Source organism: Podarcis erhardii, assembly GCF_964252035.2.
Source record: "Podarcis erhardii genome assembly, chromosome: 2".
Classification (NCBI taxonomy): Eukaryota; Metazoa; Chordata; class Lepidosauria; order Squamata; family Lacertidae; genus Podarcis; species Podarcis erhardii.
Window position 1 is genome coordinate 63,613,670 of NC_138498.1, and position 19,471 is coordinate 63,633,140.

Consider the following 19,471-nt stretch of genomic DNA (forward strand, 5'->3'; position numbering starts at 1 on the left):
TGCAGGTTGTATATTTCACAGCTACCTTTCCTTATCTCATCCTGATCATGCTCCTGATTCGAGGTGTGACCCTGGAAGGAGCCTGGTTAGGAATCAAGTTCTATCTCACGCCACAGTTTGACCTGCTACTGTCTCCCAAGGTGAGGTTTATGCCATGTGATTTCACTGTAGAGTGGAGCTTAATTACATAGACCTGCCCTTTCGGCTGCCACACACAAGTGTTCAGAGCAGATGTGTGCAGCAGGGGGCTCCTCAAGCTTGGCGGGATGCACAAGGAAGGAAAAGGCTTTCATTTTAGAAGAATATTTAGGGGCTGGATAGGGCAATCAGGTTTTAATTGGACCCCACTTGTAAGCAGAACAGCCCTTGCAAAAATAAAATTGAAAATCAAATGACATTCCAGTGCTATGTAAGAATAGCATTTTAGATCCGTCCATGCAAAATATACATCATGAGACCAGAGCAGCATGCTATATTTAATGTGTTGCTGCTACCATAAACAGCAGTTGTGTATTTTAGCACCTCCCCCTATAAAATCAAAGACAACTTACCCATTTCCAGCCCCCTTGTTTCCATCAGCATCACTCACTTCCCTCATATGAGACATTTATATGAAAATATAAAGTGGCTCATATATATATACTGAGCCTCATTTCTCATTTTAGCCCATTGTTCCCTATTTTGACTAGCAGCTGCTCTCCAGATCCTGCTCCTAACCCTGTAAGTGGAGATGCCAAAGACTGAATGCAGGCTCTTCTGTGTACACAGCATGTGCTGGACCACTGAGCCAGGGCCCCTTCCCATGTGTTGACTTGTCTGAGATTTACTACATGTATTGCATACACTCTATAGAAATGCACTTAGGTGGGTCCAATCAAAACACAGAGTTCTCCTGTGCATTAGAGGAAAAAGCAAAAGTATAACATGTGTTTACTGCCTTCACTTCTGCTGTAACGTGCAAAGTAGAAATTAGCATGTATCCTTCATGAGGAGATGTACAGAAACACTTTAGAATCATTTAACTTCATTATGGAATAAGTGCAGACATTGGCAGATTATTATTATTTATTAAAATTGTATACATTGGCAGATGTGCTTTGGCAAAGTTCTTCCTTAATGTTTTGTTGTCATGAGAGGTTAGGTAAAGGTAAAGGACCCCTAGACAGTTAAGTCTAGTTGAATTCAACTATGGGGTGCAGCGCTCATCTCCACTTTCAGGCTGAGGGAGCCGGTGTTTGTCCGCAGACAGCTTTCCAGGTCATGTGGCCAGCATGACTAAACTGCTTCTGGCGCAACGGGACACTGTGACGGAAGCCAGAGAGCACGGAAACGCTGTTTACCTTCCCACTGCAGCAGTACCTATGCTTTCGAAGCTGGTATGCTTTCAAGCTGGTTAGATCATCCTTAGAAAAAGCTTCACTGTGCAGATGAATGGACTGTTTTGTCACTCAAAGCAGAGTCTTGACTCTTCTGCATTTCAATGGACTTCTCCTTTACCTCTTGTTTTCAAACACTGTTTCAGGTGTGGATTGAAGCAGCTTTACAGATCTTCTACTCTCTTGGGGTAGGATTCGGGGGACTTCTCACCTTTGCATCATATAACACCTTCCACCAGAACATTTACAGGTACATGTTTTCAGTGTAACATGGCATGGAGATGGAACATACAGAGGTGGTTGCTCATCCATGTCATCATGGATGTTAGCAACACTCCCTGATCCCTGAATGGAGGCTGTATAGAGTAGCAGGTGAATGATGGATGTGGCAAGAGGAAGGAGACAAAATGTAACTACCAGAAAACAAGTGGGAATGTACAATGGAAAGGAACATAGACTAAATCAGTCAGCCTTTTCCCTGGCTCCCCACCATCCCTCTAATGGATGCTTTGCGACAATGAAGTCAAAGGATGAGATTCACCTGACAAGCCCTGCCCCATCAGAGAAAGCTCTGTGCAAAGACTTCCGCTTGCACAATGGGGCCTCCCACCCTTTCCTTCCCCTACACCCCCCAAAATTGGCTTGGGAGATGTTGGGAGATCCCCAACAACAGCATGGGGCGGGGAGGAGAGAGGGGATTGTTCTGGTTCTGCTGAAATGCTTGTGCAGAAGGAAGGTTTATTGTGGCACAACCACACAGAATTACAGCTCATCATGGAATTCAAATAAAATCAGCATAAAGATCCCATGAGAACTCTGTTTCTGCTCTTTACCCTCAGCAAAACATATGCTCCTTCATATTTCTACAAGTGACATATCTCTCGATATTTCCATGTAAAACCAAAGCCCAGCAGAGTAGCATTTTCTAAGATATGAACCCCCAACTTAGATCCCAATAGATGGCAAGTATGGCAGCCTAATTTGGTTGTGGTGTCATCCTTTCCTTCCTCTTGCCTTCCAACTCAGTACATCAGGGATGAAACCCTCTGGCTCAGGGGCCAAATGTGGCTCTTCAATCCTCTCTGTCTGGCACCAGGGACTCTTCGCAGACCACACACTGTCCTGAGCTCTTCCCAGCTGTGCTCTGCAATCTCCTTAAGTCTTTCTGCCTGCCTGGAATGTGTCCTTGAACTCTAATCATGCTTCTTGTTTGGTGGTGGTAGTGTGTGTGTGTGTGTATACATGTGCATGCAGAAAGTAGCCTACTGTTCACAGGTGGCATTCACACTGCCCACTTTTGCCTCTAGTCCTGCCTACTGATAGCATGTGACTGCCAGAGCTGAAAATGGCTCCCCACCACTGCTGTGGGGTCTCAAATGGCCAGTTCATGATGCTAGAGACTGCTGATCTAGTTCCTGTATTTTTTATTCTGTAGGGATACATTTATAGTTACTGTGGGCAATGCTATCACCAGTATCTTGGCTGGCTTTGCCATCTTCTCTGTTTTGGGCTACATGTCCCAAGAACTTGACGTCCCCGTTCAGGAAGTTGCCAAAGCAGGTAAGGCCTGAACATTCCTTCCCTCCATCTTCTGTGCAAGTGTGTGTATTATCTACCAGGTCTTCCAAGCATTATATGTCTGTGTGCAACATAATGAAATTGGCTTGCAAATGATTTCTGAGACTGCAGGACATCGTGAACAGAACATCCTCCTTTTACATTTTAAATTTTTATCTTCCTTATTTTATGGGGAGCTAAGAATATTCTTTTTTAAACACACACACACACACACACAAAACACACACACAGAGTGGAATTGCTGCATAATTTCCTTCTGGGTATACAGCTATTCTGGGAAATTTAGAGTATTGTGACCATTTTCTAATTATGCTCTAGGTAGTTTCCCATTTATGGTCTATATTGCTCATCTAGGAATCAGCTCTGTTGCTTTAACCCTTCCCTTTCTAAATAACATTGTTTTTATGTCATTTTTTTTTCTTCCTTCCCACTCTAAATTACAGCACGCAAGGTGGGGTAGGGTGTAACTGCAATTGTGATCATGGTGAGAGAAAGGGACTATTTAACTCCTTCCACACAATGGTCTCAGTAAAATTACACACACCCTCCAATATCTGGGGCTGCTCACTTTGCTAGCAGGTGTTAGAAATCTGGAAGCAGAGTTAGTGTTCCACTTCCAGCTTAAATCAGAACAGCAACAACTGGCTTCTGCTAGATCATCCATGTCTTGAAGCATCCTAAGTTGTGATTTAGGGTATCAACGACTTATTTCCTGAGCCTTGGCTTTCAAAAAATACGGTCCAGAAAGCAAGTAGTACTTCAGGGACTGGAAATCGTTTCCAGTTGGGAAACACTGCTCTATGCCAACTCTAGACTGTTTCTGTGACATCTTTCCTGACATCTCTTGCTATAAGTTGCCCTTATGTCTACAGCCATGAAACTCGACTCTCTCTCAGTAATATCTTCTTGCCTGTAGCTGTATAATCCCACTTGTGATTCTTCTCCTCCTTTGCCTGTCTTCTAGGTCCAGGCTTGGCATTTGTGGTGTACCCACAAGCCATGACAATGCTTCCTCTTTCTCCTTTCTGGTCTTTCCTTTTTTTCTTCATGCTGTTGACTCTTGGCCTGGACAGTCAGGTAAGAGTGTACTCTGCTGTGAGGAAGGACTTGAACTATATGCCCTCAAGCGAATGGTGCTTATGGCTTACAGTACAAGAGAGCATCTGTTATTATCTGTGTGCAGTTTGCCTTTCTAGAGACCATTGTTACTGCAGTGACAGATGAGTTCCCATATTACCTGCGGCCAAAGAAGGCTTTTTTCTCAGGCGTCGTTTGTATTGTGATGTTCCTGATGGGGCTCATCCTCACAACAGAGGTAAGCAAAATGGACAAAGACTGCAGCAGCCAGACCTTTCTGTTGATCATTTAAGTTGAGGATTTACAGGGGCAATTGATGTGTTCTCCCTCTTTCCTCTCTCTCTGTGCCCTCCCTAAATGTTCTAGGGGTTCCCCAAACCCTCTGGAGCAGATTTGGGGAGGGCATAGGGACACACAGGGAAACAAGAGGGGAATGTCCTGTTGTGCAATCAGAAACCCTTGTGCTGAAGGGACTCAATAGAATTCCACCTGTAATTTGAGCTGTGATTCAGAAAGCAAATCATAGTGTTTTCTGTGCCCTGATAGAATGAGCCCATGAAATTCCTAGAGTGACTTCTTTGGTATGTGACACTCCCCGTTCATACTTCCTAAATATTCAGGTTATTAAAATGCTGGTGCTGGCCTGTAGAACAGGATGTATTGACACAAGTAAACTCACTGAGTTGACTATCCCATGTCTTGATAGAGGCTTTGACCATCCACTGCTTCTTCTCCCTAGGGCGGGATGTATTGGCTGGTGCTGCTGGATGACTATAGTGCTGGATTTGGACTCATGGTAGTGGTCATTACCACCTGCTTGGTGGTGACACGTGTCTATGGTAAGATGAGATACACTGATAGTGTAGACATTCAATTCTGAATTGCTGAGTATGTGTTGAGATTTTTAAAGTGACATTGATAAATACAAAGAGATATATGCTGGCTTTTGTGGGGTAAGTAAGACTGCCAATAAGCTATGCAACATCTCAAGATGCATGTGGCAGTGGGTAAAATAATAACTTAGAACTGTACCACCCCTGGCTTTCACACTGCACCAAAGGAGGTGGTGGTGGTTGTTACTACAACTAAAAGTCTCAAAACCCCTAATATATAATAAATGCAAAAAATACAGTACATATAAATAAGTTTTAAGATTTAACATATTGTTTGTTTTGTGGGTAAGTCACACATCTTTATGTACTATTAAAAACTGCTTCTCTGGAAGTCAGTTGAACTGTGTTCGATGGAGTTTACTCCCAGATAGCCTCAGGCAGCCATCCTTTGCATTATTACTTGGGGCCAAGCCACATTAACCATAGTGGGGCTTACTTCTGAGTGAACTTGCATAGGGTTGTGCCGTTAATGATTTAGTGGAAAACAGCTGATTTAATATCCCATTTCTTACACATCATTTTGTTCTCTGCAGGCATGAAGAGATTCTGTCGTGACATTCATATGATGCTGGGTTTCAAGCCAGGGATATACTTCAAAGCCTGTTGGTTGTTCCTGTCTCCAGTGACAATGATGGTAAATATGCTCCAATATCCACAGCTGGACAATACCCTCAATCAAAACCATCTAAAATGTCACAAGAGAGTGGGAAGCTTCTCAAATGGAAACTACAGACTGATTAAAGGCTTGACCACATTTCTGCTTGCCCTGTGCCTAGAAAGAACACGTCCAAATGGTTTTCCGCTTGTCCTGCACGTTCTAGGCATGGGTCTGAGCACTTTTGTATTTGCCCCGCTGCTATGTGAAACAAATAGTGCTAGTGCTATGTGGAACAAATAGCAATCTGCAGAAAATCCAATTGCCATTTGTTCTGATTCAGCACTGCAGATTTTGGCGGAAGTATGGATAAACCTTCAGTCTCTGCCAGGTGGTAGTTTTGAATCATTTTCCCCAGCTCATCTCATTCTCCCCTGGTCTGTTAGCAGGGTCTTGTCCTACACCTCCTGAGATTAAAAGTTCATCTGTAGGACAGCACTCCCTACAGCTGACTCAAAATGGAAGGGGAAATGCCTTGTGCAATTCTATGATGACACTCTTTGTTTCAGGCTCTGCTGGTGTACAGCATCATCAAGTATGAACCATCAGAGTATAATGGATCCTATCGTTTTCCATTCTGGGCTGAGATTCTGGGCATCCTGATGGGAATCATCTCCTGCCTGATGATCCCCACGGGGATGGTTTTTGCTGTGCTCCACGAGGAAGGAACACTCTGGCAGGTAAGCAGCTTCCGGGGTCACTTTCTTTGTTTTCTCATACCCTCCAACATTTCTCTGATGAAAACAGGGATGTCCTAAGGAAAAGCGGGGCATTCTGGGATGAAATCAGAAACCAGGACAGTTTCTGTAAATCCAGGACTGTCCTTGGAAAATAGGGATAATAATAATAATATTATTATAATAAATTATTATTTATACCCCAACCATCTGGCTGGGTTTCCCCAGGCACTCTGAGTGGCTTTCAACTGAATATTAAAATACAATAGTCTATTAAACATTAAAAGCTTCCCTAAACAGAGCTGCCTTCAGATGTCTTCTAAAAGTCTGGTAGTTGTTGTTCTCTTTGACATCTGGTGGGAGGGCATTCCACAGGGAGGGCGCCACTACCAAGAAGGCCCTCTGCCTGGTTCCCTGTAACTTGGCTTTTCGCAGTGAGGGAACTGCCAGAAGGCCCTCGGTGCTGGACCTCAGTGTCCAGGTAGAACAATGGGGGTGTAGACGCTCCTTCAGGGACACATGGAGAGTCTGTTTTCTCATGGGATCTTTGTTTTTGCACCTTTTAGGTCTACTTTATATGACCATTGTGGCTACAATGAGAAGATTGGAAGCTTTCTCTTTTGTTTTAACTAGCCTCAGTTTAACACTTTGTCTAAACAGAGTTGGTCATACCATTAGGTACAGTGAATGAAACTGCAATCATTCCCCTCTGCTAGGACAACTGGTTGCCAGTTTCATTTTATTTAGCCATTTAAAAAGAATGTGTGGAGAAAGCAAAGGAACTTTCCTTGCCATCCAATCTTCAAAAAATTGACTTTCCAGAGATACTCTAAATACCAACACCCCCCACTCACTCTCTATCTTCATTTGAATTACTTCCTTTAAATAGCTTTTAATAAGGTCAAGTTTCTATATTGCTGGGACAGAGGTTGCCATCTAGTGGTGTTTATGTGCATTGCATAAACTTGAAATATTTTCAAACATAGAACCAATATGAAGATCTGTAGAAAAATAGCAGAGCTTTGCACTTCTGCTTTGCAGAAAAGAACATGATATTGCTGCTAATCTCAGACTATATTGCATATTTGCTGTGCATTGCTGAACAGGGCACTGTCTGCCTCCACAGGTGCTGATAACTTCTTTGGAGTTAAAAAGTTAACACTAACAGTAAACAAACACCAGTGCTCTGTGTTCATCAACCTTACAGGCTGTGCAAACACTAATCACTGTTTGGGTTTACTTCATTGGCAATGCCTTGGGAGCTTTGGAGATGTTCTTCCATGCTCTTTCACAGAAATGCTTTGGGCAGTATCAAAGCAATTTTGGACTCCCAAAGATGGATGTTCTTTTGGATGTCCTTCACGGTACCTCCTGTAATTGTTTGTCCTTCTACCTGCAGAGAATCCAGCAAGCTAGCAGGCCAACTATGGACTGGGGTCCATCCCTGGAGGAGAACAGAACTGGCATGTATGTGGCTACTCTGGCAGGCAGCCAGTCACCTAAACCTTTGATGGTCCATATGCGGAAATATGGAGGGATAACCAGCTACGAGAATATAGCCTTTCAGGTAGATAAAGAGATTGAAGAGGATGAAGAAGAGTCCATGATGTGAATGAAGTGGCAGCCTCCCAGCTCACCCCCTATGTGGGGGAAGTTGGAGGGAACGCAAGGAAGCAGACCACTGAACTTTTGCACAAAGTTGCACTTTGGCACTTCCAGATGCATTTAGCATCTCATAGCAGTGAACTCAGCATAACTTTGCTGAGAATCCCAGTGTTGTTGAGGTTTCTGTTTGATGTGGAGAGGTGTGCAATGAATCTGTGTCTTGCTGCTCTAATGTCTAGGACAGGTCACTTGGATCCACTCATGTTTTCCCTTCCTCACCGAAGCAGTGATGAATTCCTCAGGGTCAGGGCCTAGCATCCCATAAACTTTCTTCTTCCTAGCTAATCTATCTCCCCACCCCCTTGATGGTCACCTAGCTATTCGTTTGCAGTTTTTAGCCTACATTGTTTCACTCAGTATAGCTCTCTCAAAGCTGCCACTACGTTCTGTGGCCTAACAACTAAGTCAAGGATGGGGGACCCCTCAAGCCTGGGGATCAAATGCTGCCCTCCAGGCCTCTCTATCTGGCCCTTGAGGCACTCATTGGGTCACACTCCTCTTTAGCCCTGCTTTGCACTTTGAATATGCTTCTTGCTTGCCACTTACCAGGGTAGAGGACAGGGAGAGATGTGTGAGCATGTGTAGAAATCATCCTACATGTAAACACAATTTGTATAATCATTGGAATGTAGGGTTGTATCCAATGCAGAGTAAACCCATTGAAGTTAATGGGCATTGCTAGCTTAGATCCATTCATTTAAACATGGCTAGATAAAACCCATCCAGTGCCTGAAGTACAGAGCAGAGGGGCAGACATGCAAACCTTCTACTATGTCAGACAGTATGTCATTCATCGTTGTCTACAATGTGTGGCAGGACCTCTCCAGGCTCTTTCAGACAGGATTTCCCCAGGCCCACCTGGGGCCTTTTGCATATAAAGCATGTTCTTTACCACTGAGTTACAGACACCTCCTCCTCTTTTTGAGGAGGAGCTATCACATACACTGGACTTAGCTTTGTATGGCCATATGTGCCCCAATGCCACACACTACCTGGAGTACGTAGTGGAGGGGCACACATGCAAACATGATGGATGGGTGAGTGGCTGAAATGGCCCAAAGTGTAGTTTGCTCTTCAGTTTTCAAAATGTATTGGGTTGGCAATTTTGCTTGTGAGGCTTAAATTGCAGTTTTATGCTTGAATCAGTGTCTAATGGGAATGTAAAAAACAAAAACAAAAACAAGCCTACAAGAATGACTAGAATGTGCATTCTATTTAGCTTCTGAATTCTATCCCCTCACACCACTCAAAGGTTGCATAAGTAGCAGGAGGGAGGATTTATGTGCACTTTGGCTCCTATACATGAAAACAGCTTCCTATAGCAGGGGTAGGCAACCTAAGGCCCGTGGGCTGGATACGGCCCAATCACCTTCTCAATCCAGCCCACGGATGGTCCGGGAATCTGCGTCTTTTTACATGAGTAGAATGTGTCCTTTTATTTAAAATGCATCTCTGGGTTATTTGTGGGGCATAGGAATTCGTTCACCCCCCCCCCCAAAAAGATAGTCCAGTCCACCACCGGCGCACGGTGGACCGACCCACTGCTGAAAAAGGTTGCTGACCCCTATTCTGTAGCAACCACCAATGAGAGAGAGGAAACACAGGATCTGAGGAGGAGTAGTTACAGCTGAGAAGGAAGCCAAGCTGAGGGAGGAGTTAGCAACCAGCAGCGGTCAAACTTAGCTCAGTGCAGATCCTGGGAGCTTGCAAACAGACCTCGCAAACAGGGGTGTTTGCCAGGGTGTTTAGCAGGGGAGGCCCGGAGTTCTGTCTCTTGGTGTGCACAGGACCAGAGATGTGGTGGGAGAGGGAGCTGCTGCAGTGACCTGTAACACCTGTGCCATGTTTGCCATTCTGCCAGAGAACAAGCAGCAGTACACTTGTAGCAAGTGCAAGCTGGCTGTCTTTCTTCCTGAAAGAGAAGGTGCTTGAGGCCCACCTAGCCACACCTCAAGCAACAGGACAACTTTTGCTGAGATTCCTGCATTGCAGGGTTTCGGACTAGATGACCCTTGGAGTCCCTTCCAACTCTAAGATTCTATGATTCTAAGAGGCAAACTTGGTTCTGTTAGCACTGCCACTTCTTTATATAAAGGTTCACAGTATTTCAAGGCACCCTCTTTCCTGAACTGTGTGTTACAGTAAAACCAGGAAAGATCAAATCTGACATTCTAAGTCTTATTTTTCAAAACTGTATGAAATGCTGCTATTTTACGAAACAATGCAGATCAGAGTATCTATTCTTTCATCTTCTAAAGAGAAACAACAGGTAGGAGCAATTTTCTACCTCCAGCTTTGGGGAGAGCTTTAGTGAATGAAGATCAAGAAAGGACTTTGGTGTGAGGCCATTACGTATCTGGCTCGCTGTCAGCGAAAGTACAGACTGGAGGCTTGTTGTATTGTGTGGGACCTGTGAATAGACTGGGTTTTCTAATACATTATGAGGGAAAAGGTACCTGGGAGCTTTTCCCTTACATGGCTTGATTTTCTAACAGTTGGCCTTTTTCTGTTCCTTCTTAAACCAATATGCATTGGGAAATGGGCTATTTGTAGAAGCGCAATGCGGTTCCCGTTTCCTGGCACAGATACACGCTGTTCTTCTGTGTGACTGTCTGCATTCTTTTCTCTGGTGGCCTCTGTAGTTATAGGTCGGGGGGAGGGGAGGCAGTCCATTAGTGAGCAATATTTTAAGATTTTGCTAAAAATAATTGGCAGAAAAAGGGGGAAAGAAATCTCTCTTGCCTCTAGCCTGGCATATAAATGTGCTGTCTGTAGTCTGGCTCCAGATGATTTTCTGGGACTGATTGTGCACACAGGCTTTTCTTCCTGAGTTGGCCAGCAAATGTGTGCATCTATGTATGGGTGTTCCAAATCCCAATGAAAACCCCTGGAGAATCCAGGCTTGAGAAAACTTTTATACACAATCTACAAAGCCTCTTTTGGGTGTTGAGAAGTCCCTGTTTCCTTACAAAGCAAATAGATGAATGGACAAATAACTCTGATCAGGCATTTCTAAAATTCTAAAATTCAATAGGTTCCTGACCTCATCTTTGTGTTAAGTGCACATGTGAGTCTGTGTGTCAGAATCTTCTTATTTTTATGTAATTATGGACAGCACAGGCCACTCCCCCTTTAAAGAGCAGTTCTAATGCTCAGCTACAGTGGCCAGCATTTACAATGTATTCCAGCAACTGATATGTGTTCTTGAGTGAGCGTGGGTGTGTACTGTTTGACATTAAAATAAGGAAGAACCAGTCTGCTCAAGTGTCATGTGTCTGTGGAACACTAGTCTTAAGGAGTGATAGTAATATCCATATGAATTATTGCCATGTATCTTTTAAAGTCTGTGTTTTTATTTGTTGAATGAATTTATATACTGCCCTATACCTGCAGGTCTCAGGGTGGTTCACAGAAGAAAAACACAAAATACATAATCAAAATAAAAACAACAGCAACCCAATAACCCTGCCCCCCCAAGAGGCCTGAAGGATCAGACCAAAGGCCCATCTTGCCCAAAATGCTGTCTCCCACAATAGCCAAGTAGATACCTATGAGAAGCACACAAGCTTTAAAGCACATTCTTTTTTTAAAAAATAATATTTATTAACATTTTAAAGACTGCAAAAGAAAGACAAAGAATTAAACAAAACAATACAATACAATACAAAAACACCACACAACACCAACCCCCAAACATTAAATTAACAAAACCAAACAAACACAATTTAAAACACATCTAATAAGTTCAGTATCTTAACTTTCATTTACTTGTTTCAACGACCTCCTCACACCTCCCTTTTTGTATTCCACTTTAATTAACTGTTTCAGCAATTCCTTTCCATCTTCCTCTGTTTTCTGTCCTGTAATTCATCTTAACATATTCTAACCTTATTTTTCCCTTTAATATATAATTGTCTTAACATATTTTAACTTTATTTTCCCTTTAATACTCTAATAATCTATTTGTACTTAATTCCTTGTAACATTTCTACTAAAGCCATATAGCTCCTTTCCAACATTTTTCTAACACTCATTAATTTTACAATATTTTTATAAATAGTCTTTAAACTTTTTCCAATCTTCTTCCACCGACTCTTCTCCCTGGTCCCGGATTCTGCCAGTTATATCCGCCAATTCCCTATAGTCCATCAACCTGGTGATCTTCTGTCCGATGCTCTTAACTCTTTTCCAAGTCCCGTCTGCAAGTCTTCTTCATATTTATACATGAGCTTTACTTTGTCTTCCACTGATCTTATTTTCATTTTCCTTCCTTTGAGGCTAAAGAGTAGATCTCGGGGAAACTCCCACCTAAAGATGATTTTATTCCTTCTCGACAGGACAACCAAATCTCCGTAGTTAAATCTAAGATCCGAAAAGTATTTCAGGACGTCTTTCACAAGTTCCACTCTTGACTGTTGTTCTTCTAAGTTCCTCTGGTATTTCCAACAGTCTCTTATTTTGTTCTCTTTTTTCCCTCCTCTTCCAAGTCCGAGAAACCTCACAGTTTTAATCTCTTCTTGACCCAAGTCCCAGTCCCAAAAGTCATCAAATTCCTGTGTAAGGAAATCTATCAAACTTTCCTTCTCCAGTTCAGGTAGGGCTCTGATCCTCGAAATCTGATTTTCTTTAAATTCAATCATAGCAGGCATCAACTTTTGGTCATCAAATTGCATCTGTAAGGCTGTGACTCTCTCTCTCTCTAATTGTGTTACTTTAGGTTCAACGGCAATAACTTTCTCCCTAGCCTTCTCCGCAGTTTGCCATGTCAAAGTAGATTCCTGTGCCAGTTTCTGAATAGTTTCTATATTGGTGTTCACTTTTTGTCCCAAATTGTCAATTTTGGTAGTTACCACATCCACCTTTTTGTGAAGCTGTTCCAGTGAGTCACTTATCTTACATAATACAACCACTAAGGCCTCTTCTGTCAACATTCTTAACCAATTCAAGGTCCCCAGAATCTCACAGGTTTTTATCTTGCAGCTGGAAATTCCCCCAGCTCAACTCTTGTGACAGTTTCAAAAGCTTCCTCTAGAGGGAAACAGTTCCTCTAGAGGGAAACAGTTTCTATTTGTATTAGTCCTTTTAAACTCAATTCAAACAATAAAGTTAGTTTCAATTTTCTGTTACTTTTACTCCTTTTTAAACGCAGACGGAGACCATGGAAACAATGTATTCCTCTTATTTAACTAACTGTCAGTGAACGTTCTAATCACGGTCAGTCCTGTTGGCAGCCCATTTCCAGGATCGGAGTGGTGGTATATTAACTCTGTTCGCTCTCTCCTGCAGGTATACTCAGTCCAAAACTTTTCCCCCTCTTCTCCTGCCACCAGGCAGGAGTCCTTTACAATAGGCTTTCCAAGACTTCAGCTTGTATCCTCGTTGCTTCAATCTATTTACAAAAGGGGAAGGTGGACTTCCTGTTTTAGACCTCCCCGTTTCGGCACCAAATTAAGACGTTTAAAAATCCAATTCTCCGCTCTACTCACGGGTAGTTGCTTTAAGATCAAATTGTCCACAGGAAAAGTCAGCGCTCTCCGGCAACAGCTATGCGGCTTCGCTCCGTGGAAGAAGCAGTCAATTCGAAGCACCGCGCTGCTCAGCCCACGTCGCTCCGGATCCCCGAAACCGGGTTTCCCCGCGAGTAGGGGAGGCGCAAAAGGTGCCAGCCGAATCCCACGTTCACAGGCTTCACCCGCCTGTGATTTCTAGTGGGTCTCTGCCTTCTAGTGGGTCTCTGCCTTTCTTTCCCTCAAGGAATTCTGGCTTTCTAGCTTGTTAAGAGTTGCTGGAGATTGTAACTCTGTAGGGAGTAAACTACAGAGCCCAGAATTCTTTGAGGGAAAGAATATGCTTTAAGCGTATTGTGTGTATGCAGCCTTCAAGGAGCTTTAAGCCTCTGTAGATGTGCGTCCTATTTTAAATCTGTAGACAGGTAACTGTGTTAATCTGTGTTTATTTTATTTATAAAAATACATATAAAGCAAAAATTCATTAAAATTCATTAAAATCAAAGCAGCGTGCAACAGCCACACCCACACCATGTAAAAACCAAAATCACAGATCACAGCTTTGACAAAGAATTTGCAGCAAAAACAGCAAAGAGACTTGTATCTTAAAGGCTGCTAGCACATTTCTTATGCCATAAGCTCTCATGAACTAGACTCGAGTCTACCTCATTAGGTCCATGTCAAGTGTAATCCTCAGTTGCATGTATATATAAAGAGGGGTGAGTGGGGATTCTGAGCAGTGGGGTCAAGTGGAAATGAAATGCAAATACTGCAGCCAAAGACAATTCAATAGAGCATTGCTACACTGACAGTGTACACACCTGTGAACAAGGCACCCACTCATTCTAGCCTTCCCTGCATGCATGGGAAGGCTTCCTTACCCAGTTCCCCTTTCCATGACCATGAATATCTGTGTGGCGTGACTATTTTGTTCGCTGCCTTTTGCAGTCTCTGGTGAAATAGACGAGCTAAAGGAAAGCCCTGATGGTGTAAGGACTCTAGCGCAACCAGTTGTCCCGGTTTCATGAAGCACTTACTCTTGAGCAGGCGCTCACACACAGGGCTTTCTTTGCAGACAGCCACAAACAACACGTGTTTTAAAGGAAGAAGATGCAATATAACGGAGTGGGGCTAAAAGTGCAGCACCACTCTGTGGTCTACACAGGTATGCCCTACACATCAGCTAATATGAAAACAGACCACTTAAAATCACTGAGAAAGCATCTGTCCACTACTCATATTTATCAAGTGTCAACAATAGGAAGGAAGTGGCATGGGTTAACTAGGCCTTTAAAAACAACCACCACCTGAGACACCCCTCTAAGCATAGTTTTAGACACACTCTTTGAGAACCTCATAGTGTGGACTCACTGTCCAGCCAAGCTCATAGTACTGCACCCATTGTTGTTTTCTCCCAGTTCTCAGGTCTGATTCCCACCCACCCACAGGTTGCTCTCTTAGAATGGTAAAGTTGGAAGTGACCAGGAGGGTCATCTAGTCCAACCACCTGCAATGCAGGAATCTTTCACCCAAATTGGGGGTCGAACCCACCACCCTGAGATTAAGAGTCTTATGCTCTACCAACTGAGCTATCCCATACTACAGGATTTCTAACTATCAGCTGGCTGGATGAATGCCACTTTGAAATCATGATGTCTGAGGTGACAAGAAGTGAAATAAAAACTGTATCTATGGATATTTCTGTCATGGCTCGCAGGTTGTCTCTGAATATTATAGTCATCAAGTGATGATGAAGATGCATATGTGAAACAGTTCTTAGAAGAGTGATGGACAACCTCTGCCCCTCATGCCCAGTGTTTTGAAGTATGACTCCCATCATCCCTGAGGATGGGATTTATAGCCCAACAACATGAAGTGCCACATGGTTCTCCACTCCCTGCCTTAGAGTCACCTGAACACAGATAGCAGGGTTGCAATCAATTATTTCCAATTATTCCAAGAATGCCAGGAATAGTAATGGCTGAAATTGAAAGCACAGCTGCTGTTTTTTTCTCACTGATACTTGAGCTAATAGGTTACAAATTCAGGAATTAACCACTGAGATATTTATGAGAAAGAGAGATTCTATTATTAGAGTCCAAACAATGTAGAATTCAGCATTTAAAATAGGATCCCTCAAGATTTGTGACTACAGAGCGAAGTTGGAGAGTGCCTTAAAAATAAGTAAGAACCTAGAAAGGGGGGGGGGTGACACAAATTTTCTCATCAGGTCATTGAACTGTAGCCAATTTCTCTCCTCCTCATTTATCTGAAAGGGAGGCATCAGAGACTAGGAAGCTTTGAAATGCTAGTTTTGAGGTGCATGACAATTTGAATGTTGATGGTACCAGGCCCTCATACATACATGCATACATACATTGCAGAATATTCCTTCCCTCTTTCGTTCTCCTCCCACCTTGAGGCAAGCGTTCTGAGGGGGTTACCAGAGATTTATGTGTAAATCATTGGGGATGGAGATTCACAGCCCAAATTCATTTAAATGGCTCCCCCCCCCCTCCGTTCACAGGGATGCAAAATGTGTGTCCTTCGATTCTCTCTTTGCCTCAGGAAGTTGAAATCATAGACAAGTCACCACAGCGAAATCTAAGGAAAGGAATCAGCCTGCCATGTGAATTATTTAACTGGACTTCAGGGATGGGGATAAAGGGTAAGGTGACAGTTCAGAAGAGCAACATCCTGTTTACATACCTCCTTTGTGGAAAAGATGTTGGATTCTCTAATGTGTGGTGTCATAAAATAAAATGGAGCTGCATGTTAAAATTAAGATCTTGGATTGAGTTAAGCCCAGCACTTCTCGTTTTAAAGGCGAGACTGAATAAAGGACAGGAATTTTCCCTTTTATTTCTCTACTTACATGATGATTTACAAACGTCAGGAGAGTATCCATTTTGCCACATGTACATAAACAACATTCTATATCCAACTGCAACAAACCACGTTTCATTTCTGGGTCATGTTTTTAATGCCAAGGTGCAAACATTTTGAATGACAGCAATAAAAAAGGAAGTTTTCCATATATATTCAATGTTTTCTCCTTGGCATCAACAATCTCTCTCTCTCTCTCTCTCTGTGTGTGTGTGTGTGTGTGTGTAAAAAAGAGAATGTGTGCTATTCTTATTTATTTCACATTTATATTCCACTTGATTGTAATAACACCTCAAAGTATTTACAAAAAGATTTCACACACACACACACACACACACACACACACACACACACAGAGTTACTTTCCAGCTCCGCAATGGAAATGCTTTTCAAAATGTCAAGGCTTCCCCTGGGGCAGCAATTCCATTTGTCATCAGCTCTACAGGAGAGCAACACTGGCAGTGCATAATGGACTGCAGCTGCAAGTTCATAATGTCGGCAGATTCCCACACCCTGTTGCTTTCCTTGCTTCCCAGCAAAAAAAAAAAAAAAAGAGAGAAAGAGAGAGGAAAACATTAAATACCAGATTAAGATTCAGAAGACCAATCCTGGATGTAAATAACACTAAAGCCAAGTAAAGGGACTTCCTTTGGAGCCCCTGCTTTCTCAGCGCATATCACATGGCACTATTTATTTCATTTACAATATGCCAGCCAATAACAATGTTTTCTAGATAGCTTACAGTTGCAAATAGGGGAAAGCTGTTGCAACACCCTGTAGCTATTCTCCCTCAGGTGTGCTGCTCATATCAGAAGCAGATATACGTAAAAAATACTCCAGGGACATTACCCATTGCTCCTGGTCATTCTGACCTCATTGGCAAGAATGTTCTGCATGAGGGAATGTGGTCCCTCAGACTGAAAAAGACCTTGCAGCTCTAGAGTGGAGTAGAACCGGACAGAAGATCCAGAGTGAAATCCTCCTTCAGCCATGAAACTCACAGACTCTTGGTTTGCTGTGTGTTTTCAAGGCAGTGGGGGAGCGGGGTAGGGGGAGAGAAACTTAAGGGCCTTGAGGGGAAAGGTGTTGTGTAAATATAATAAATCAAAACTATGCCTTGCGAGATCTGTCCATCAATTCAAATGCTAGTCACTTCACATCAGCGATAGTGGGACACTGAACTTCTTGCTTGCTCATTCTAAGGTGACGTTTCCAGACAGTTCAAATTTTACCTCTTGGTGGAAGCCATAGTGGATGAGGCAACATCCACAGTATGTATTACTGTACTCCGCTCTTAACTAGGGCTGGGCGATATATCAGTGTATCATCCAAAACTGGTTTCAAGTCCATATCATAACTGACTGGATCAATTTACAGTGTAGCAGGCTAAAAATAGAAACCCGGGATGCGGCAGGGAGTCCCATGTAAGAATTCCCAGGACTTAATGACATTTTATTTTCAGATTAATAATAATAATATTTTTTTATTTATACCCTGCCCTACCCAGCCAAGGCTGGGCTCAGAGCGGCTTACAAGCAATAATAAAAACAAGATGAATGATTACAAACTTAAAAACAAAAATAAAATACAACATTAAAATAATGGAACATTAAAATATTAAAATGTAGCCTCATCACAGGAGGAGAAGGAAAAGAAGGGGGAAAAAGAGAGGGGGGGGAGGGAATCAAATTGGCTCCAAGCCAAAGGCCAGGCGGAACAACTCTGTCTTACAGGCCCTGCGGAAAGAAATCAGATCCTGCAGGGCCCTGGTCTCATGAGGCAGAGCGTTCCACCAGGCCGGAGCCAGAGTTGAAAAGGCCCTGGCTCTGGTCGAAGCCAATCTAACTTCCTTAGGGCCCGGGACCACGATTAGTTCTCGTTCTAGTGTATCTTGGTATAGGAAACTAGCCTCTTAAACCACAGGACAAGCTTTAATTTAAGAAAAGGTCTGAAATTCTCTCTCCTATACCCTTTAAAAGGTGGCTCTTTTGGGGGGGGCTATTGAATTATTTTTATTTTAATCTTATATATTGTGATTTTTAAATGTAATGAAATGAAAATTACTGTTTGCTCTGCACTATGCTTTACAGAGCAACATGAATCAAACAGGCAGTCTAACTCATGGGTCACCAACATGGCACCCATGGGCACCTATGTGCCCAAAGAGGCCTGTCCTCTCTTATCCCTATGCTGAAGTCTGACTCAATGCAACACTACAACAGAATAGGCTGCAGTGTGTACTTGGTCATGAAGTGTGCGTAATGCCCACAGTTTGCAGAGGTACCCATGGGCCTTTTTTTTTTTTTTTGCATCTCTTGATCTAAATTAATTACAGGCTTTATACAACTTTCTTTAATGTTCTCAATGGAAAGCATTTCAGCCTAGAATGATCACTCTTCCAGTTCCACCACCACCATCCTTCCTTCCTGAAATGATTTCCCTCTCTCTTGTTGCCCCTGATGTTTGGAAGGACCTCCCAGCATACCTGCATGATGCCTCCTCATTCAACCTGGACAGCTCTAAAAGGTGATTAGACCAATACATGGATAAGACTACCAGTGACTACTAGCCATGATGGCTATAACCTACCTCCAGTATTAGAGGCGGCATGTCTCTGAATACCAGATGCTGAGGAGCACAAGTGGAAAGACCACCACACGTTATTGGCACCTAGTTGACCACTATGAGAACAGGTTGCTGGCCTGACTATCAGTGGATGTGCCTTTTTAGGAAAATGAGTCAATCCACTCAGAAGATGGGGTTAAACCTCTTTTGACAATAAGACCACACCATCTGCATAACAATACTTTCCATTCCATTTCAGAACTTCAGGTGGGAAAACTACATTGTTATAGCCTTATTTAACTAGAAAGGAATTGAGCAGGTTTCTTTTCTTTATCAGTTCTAACACTCTTAATGCTGGAATCAGGCAATTGTTTTTGCAGCTTAAAAGTCAACTTCATGCTAAGAAGAAGAGACTGCAGATGCCCTTCAGAGTTCTTGCACTACCAGTGCCTTCTGCAGAGCTTTGCAAGCTGCTAAGCTCCAAGTTAATCATTAGAAGAAGACCTACTATAAACCTAGCGTTTATGGAAAGTTTAGTTTATGATGGGGGATGGGAAGAAGGAGTTGCAATAAAGATTTATTACGACAATGA

General features: G+C 42.8%; 1 protein-coding gene across 1 annotated transcript in view; it reads left to right on the forward strand.

Annotated features, from left to right (window-relative positions):
• The window catches only part of SLC6A7 (solute carrier family 6 member 7), a 30,081-nt gene extending 18,905 nt beyond the window's left edge, over positions 1 to 11,176 (forward strand). The window contains exons 6-14 of the mRNA XM_081851433.1: positions 6 to 140; positions 1,523 to 1,626; positions 2,812 to 2,936; positions 3,919 to 4,031; positions 4,138 to 4,269; positions 4,771 to 4,870; positions 5,458 to 5,558; positions 6,089 to 6,259; positions 7,656 to 11,176. Of these exons, the coding sequence (XP_081707559.1) occupies positions 6 to 140; positions 1,523 to 1,626; positions 2,812 to 2,936; positions 3,919 to 4,031; positions 4,138 to 4,269; positions 4,771 to 4,870; positions 5,458 to 5,558; positions 6,089 to 6,259; positions 7,656 to 7,868 (1,194 nt within the window). The 3' untranslated portion in view covers positions 7,869 to 11,176. The remainder of the gene's footprint in view (positions 1 to 5; positions 141 to 1,522; positions 1,627 to 2,811; positions 2,937 to 3,918; positions 4,032 to 4,137; positions 4,270 to 4,770; positions 4,871 to 5,457; positions 5,559 to 6,088; positions 6,260 to 7,655) is intronic.
• The last annotated feature ends 8,295 nt before the right edge of the window (positions 11,177 to 19,471 follow it).